The 5,564-nt window shown below is 42.2% G+C and overlaps 1 protein-coding gene across 1 annotated transcript in view; it reads left to right on the forward strand.

Annotated features, from left to right (window-relative positions):
- Positions 1–4,072: 4,072 nt before the first annotated feature.
- Positions 4,073–5,564, forward strand: part of LOC104955705 (histone-lysine N-methyltransferase NSD2-like) — a 9,439-nt gene continuing 7,947 nt past the window's right edge. Inside the window, exons 1-2 of the mRNA XM_010783093.1 lie at positions 4,073–4,089; positions 5,077–5,233. Of these exons, the coding sequence (XP_010781395.1) occupies positions 4,073–4,089; positions 5,077–5,233 (174 nt within the window). The remainder of the gene's footprint in view (positions 4,090–5,076; positions 5,234–5,564) is intronic.

A 5,564-nucleotide genomic window follows, 5' to 3' on the forward strand; every position in this document is an offset into this window, starting at 1 on the left:
TTTTTAAATGTTAAGAAGCCCTGAGACACAGTTTTGTGAAAAAACTGGTTGAGTAAACATAAACTTTAACCCTCAACTATAAATGTAAAAGGTTCAAATCAAAACAAGCCAAACACTTTTATGTGCAGAAGTTGTGCTTTGATGCAATTTTCATTACTTTTGTCTTCCTAGCTTCTTTCATTATTTTTAATAACTTTTAAATCACAAAATGTGTCCAAAAAGTGTTTCTAGGAAGTATATCTTTACCGTTCTTGAAGACTTTTCCGATGCTGGTCCCCTGGTGCTTGCTGCCTCGGTCTCCCTCCATGTAGGGAAACACTCGGCCCTGGTGAGTCCAGAAGTAATCCTTGGAGCCAAAGAAGAAGACGGGGAACTCTCCGATCTCATGGCGAAGGTGCTGGATGTTGGTGGGGACATTTCTGGGGTGGTGGATCTCTGCAGGCCACCATCTGAAGAGGAAAAGGGGAAGGAACAAGAGTTAGTTCTTTATTCAGAGTCACAGTCCCAATACAGAGCCACAAGTAACACAAGCGTTTCTGTCAAATTAGAACAGATAGAAAGAAATCGGAATAAGGGAAGAGATTCTCTGACCTGTATGTTCCCAGTTTGACCCAGATGATGTCTCTGTATTGGGGTTTCTTTCCGGCTCGGCAGTCGTTACAGAACCAGCTCCCATCAGGCATAGCGATGTTCAGGCAATCGGGGTGAAAAGCTGCCGGACAAGACTCGCAGCACAACAGCTGGCCTCCTGCAATATAACAACATTTAGTATCAAGTCAGAATTATCAAAGCTGGCAAAAGAGCCCAAATTAACGATCAAATCATCTGTGCAAAGGAGAGAGAGATGTGTTGAAATTGTGAAGCAGCACGTTTACAGGGGAACTTAAAGAATTACGTTAGTATCGATTTTAAGACTAAGAAGCTACACATTTGATACGCTTTTGTTTTTCAGGGTTTTAGTTTCATCAAAAAAATACATCTCTGCAAACGTGGATGTGGTTCTAACTGAAAACTGATGCTCAGGGACTGCTCTAGTTCAGCATCTTGTTTGATTTTCAGTTTGCAGTATGTTGTTATAAACAGCTCCACAGCCAGCCCTTAATAGAGATTAAAGAGATACGCATTATTTAGAGACTAAACTTTGTTGCTACAGAACATTAACTGCACTCTCTGCAGCGCATAATACAAAAAGTATTAATTTATTGTTTTTTTAATCTATTGATTCTGAGAGCACAACAGACCCTTACAATTCTGTCAGACAAAAATGTTACATAAATGTATTGCTATTGGCTGTCATGCTGATTAGAGAGCAATGGCAAACCTTTGGAGCAGACGAAGCACCAGCTGACGTTCACATGCGTGTGGTGCTTGTAACCCTTCTTGGCACTGAAGTGGTTGGTGCAGATAAAGGCTGTGTTGGTGATCATCTCACTTCCCGCAGCCGCACACAGGTCACCCACGTGGTACGCCACGGGGCAGCGCAGGCAACGCATCAACTTCCCTGCAACAGCAAGATGGAGGTATACAGCAGATTAGACAGATTCACCACACTCAGGAGTACAAGTGACAAAACATATCTGATAAAGAAAAAGTGATAGATAAGGCTTAATGTTTAGAGTCTCATTTGTCAGAAAACGGGAGTTGACTGCATTATATTGCAAATTCATCTTACTATGGGTCAAAAATAAAAAAGGATAATTTATTTTCTAATATTATAGAAAATGTTGTCCGAAAATAAATAAATATAACTTCAGCTACTTTTAACTTTAAAAAAATGTAATCTGTAAATTATGGCAGGACATTTAGTTTCAAAATGTTAAATAGTTAAGATATAATGATGATGTCTTTCCCACACAGCTTTAATACAGCCACGCAATCATCGCCTGAGGGTATGAGGATTAGCATGAAGGAAATCATCAACTCAAGTGTAATCACCAATACTTAATTATATAAACATGAAAATAAATGTTCTTGAAACTAAGCAACTAGAGCATTTGATCCTTTACCTGGACCATGATTGAACTACAATCGCAGGACTAACATCAACTCCAAATGAAACAGAATTTAAAACAGTATAAAGTCACATCTTTAGTGTCGCACAGCCTCACCCTTAGTGGACTTCTGCTTGTTGCGGCAGTCGAAGTTGCAGCTGAGGCAGGCGTGCAGCGGACAGCGGAGGCCCTTGTTGTCGAACACAGTGAGGGGGTTGAGGCTGATGCACGCCTCGTGGTAAAACTTGCCGCAGTTTTGGACGTGGCAGCGACGCAGAGTCCCATCCGACTGCTTACATTGGAAACATGAGTGAATCCCTGAGGAAAGCATCGAGGGAAAACATGTTAAACAGCAATAGATACAAATATGCATCCAAATGTAATTCTGTTATCACAAAAAACTGAGTTACCAACTCTTTTTCACTGTTCAAACTCACCTGTGCTGCACTCCTGACACAGCAGCTTCTCGTCAGGTTTGACTGACGGACCCAGACAGTGGAGGTGAAACATCCCACAGCACTGACCCTCACAGGCAACTAGGTCCTCACCAGCCTGCTGACACACCTGCAGGAAAAACACACAGATTGAGACATATGTGGAGGTAGAGACATTTTACTGAGTGATCAGAGAAAAAAATGCATGCATGATGGCTGTTGTTGGCTATGTTTTAAATGTATTATCTTTTCAATTTACACATGGCATCTATTGCACGTCTGTCCGTCCTGGGAGAGGGATCCCTCCTCTGTTGCTCTCCCTGAGGTTTCTCCCATTTCCCCCCACTAACTGTGGGGTTTCTTTGGAAGTGTTTCCTTGTACGATGTGAGGGTCCAAGGACAGAGGGTGTCGTATTGTCATACTGATATTCTGTACAAACTGTGAAGTCCACTGAGACAAGTGTAACATTTGTAATATTGGGCTGTATAAATAAACATTGATTGATTGATTGATGTTAGAAACAAGCAAAGCGGCATTTGCACATTTAATTAAATGTAAGGACAGTGGGATACTGAAGACGTACCTGGCAGACAAACTCTTTCTTCCGTTCGCCCTTCTTTATCCCGTCTAAACTGTCAATTGGAGAATCAGGACGTCCTTCACTCCCAGAACCCTGCAGCAAATAATGTGTGGGGGTTTGAATAAATCAGACACTTGTATGAATTCTATAACAGTATAGCAATTAACAATAACCTAAAGTACACTGTTTGAAACAGATCTGAGTAAAAAAAATAAAAATAAACAACACAAAATGGAAATTGCCCAATTTAAGTTCTCCTCATAAAGTGGAAAGAATTGGCAAGAACTTTTTTATTCTTGATAATAAGCTTGTGTGATTAAAATAACACCACCTAACTTGCACTGGTAAGCTTAATCTTAAAAGGGGACCTATCATGCAAAATGCACTTTTTGTTGTCTTTTATACATAAATGTGTCCCCGGTGTGTCGGGGAACTCACGCAACGTCAGAAAATAAAACCCTCTCTCTTTTCCTCCGTACCCAAATCTCTAAAAACGGGGCTACAACGGAGCTGATCCAGATTTCTTGTCCGATATGGCGTAATATCGGAAATGTGGACCCACGGCCCTATCAGAAACAATGCCCGACTGTTTTGGACGTAATATGGACGGTGATTACACACTCAACGCTAACCTGTACTGGAGAGCATGTGTGTGAAGAAGCAGGAAATAAAAAGGAACTCACCTTGTGGTATAATCGGCAAGAGAGAAAGCCTTTGAGCTCCATACTGTTTCAGAAATAATCCTTGATAATCCATGATATGGCGTTTCATCACGGCAGTATTTAGTTTAGACAGTAGCTGCTAGGGCTGTAGCGATAGGATACACGATATTGAGCTCACGATACGATATATATCACGATATTCAGCCAACGATACGATTCGATATAATATCGATACACTTACATCCTTTTCTGAAAGATTTTAAAGGGACAGTGTGATTTTGGTGACATCTTGTGAGTGTTCCATTGACTTGGATTGAATTAATTCAACTGAAAACTGAAAGCATCAATTATACAATATATGGCTCTGACTACACAGAGTCTACAGCTTGCAAATGCTGGACAAAATGACTCAAAAGATGTGGTGAGAAAATGTGGTTTCATTTATTGAAACAGTGCCAACTGTAGTTTACAAGCCTTTGAAACGTAAGTACATAAAGTGCAGTATCACAATGGAAAATGGAGAATTAAAAGGTGCAGCAGGTGGCCTGTTCTGAACAGATTCTTTTACAGCATTTTTAGCTTAACCCAGAATATGAGGTAGCCAATAATTCAAGTCACTAAGAACAACATTTAATGTAAAATGTACCTGCCAATAATTCAAGTCCAAAGGAGTAATATTTAAGCCAAAAACACTAAACAGAAAGGCTCCTCTCTACATAACTGCGTCTACATTCTCTTCAGATTTTTGTTCAGGAATATAATCTGATCAACGTGGTCTGGGAGAAGTGCACTTCTCTGAGCAGTGACGATGGCCCATTCCCAAACCGCCCCCTACCACCCTACCCCTCCCGTTTGCGCGTTCACGCGGAGGGTCCGTCTACGAGTGTGGAGCGGTGTGGAGGGGGAGTGGGCTATCAAGCCCTCAAACAGCGAGTCTGCAGCGGTGCTGACTTGAGACCGGTCTCTACCTGACCGGAGTCACGCTGTGTGTGTCCGCTGCTGTCAAGCTGTTAACAGTAGTTCCAGCAAACATCCACTGATAAACTGCGATGTTAACCAACTCTGTAACTCATAGGTTTTAACTTAGGGATCATACCTGTTTTAGTCAAGAAAAAGGTAAATGTGGCTGCGATTATTTATTATAAAGTATGTTGTATTTTACAGACCGTTGCAAAAACTTAAGAAGCCTTATAAACATCAGGTTTAAAACTAAAAGAGCTTTGAACACAATGAAAGATGTTATGGGGGGGTGTTTTATTGAGGTTATTAATCTAAACCTTTTGTCTAGAGATTGCTGATTTGCAAACCGTTGTTACTACAGTTACGGCATTCCTGTTTCTGCCGGAGAGAGGGGGGAGGCCCGCTCCCCAAAGCTTGCCTGCTGATATTTACTCCCTCCATCTGACAGGAGGAGCCTCGTTGAGCCTGCGAAGGTGTGGCTACAGACGGGAGGTTCACTCCGGCTGAGGGAGTGGTTTGGATTGGGCCGATATCTCCGGCGTGAGAAGACCTTCTCCAGTGTGGTTATTTTTGCCGCTGCGAAAGAAGACCACCGGCGTCTGTTGGTATCTAGAAATGCTCTACAGCGGACACTAGCGGCTCGGCTGGCTGACGCTAATCGCTCTTCATGGCAAAGCGAACGGGGGGGGAATGGGCAGCAAGCAGAGTGCCAGGCGGAACCACGGGGGATTTGAATGGGAAGTTAATGTATCGATTACCCGCAGCTGAAATATCGATACTTTCTGCGGAAACAAAATATCGCAATATATATCGGAGGATCGATTAAATTGCACAGCCCTAGTAGCTGCCCGGTCCCCGCATGAGCTCAGCCCCCCCTCCATTTTTTATTTTTTTTCAAGGCTTTTTACCCCAAATCAGCCACTTTTGAAACAGGGA

This window comes from Notothenia coriiceps, unplaced genomic scaffold (genome assembly GCF_000735185.1).
Source record: "Notothenia coriiceps isolate Sejong01 unplaced genomic scaffold, NC01 NC01_scaffold00024668, whole genome shotgun sequence".
Taxonomy (NCBI): Eukaryota; Metazoa; Chordata; class Actinopteri; order Perciformes; family Nototheniidae; genus Notothenia; species Notothenia coriiceps.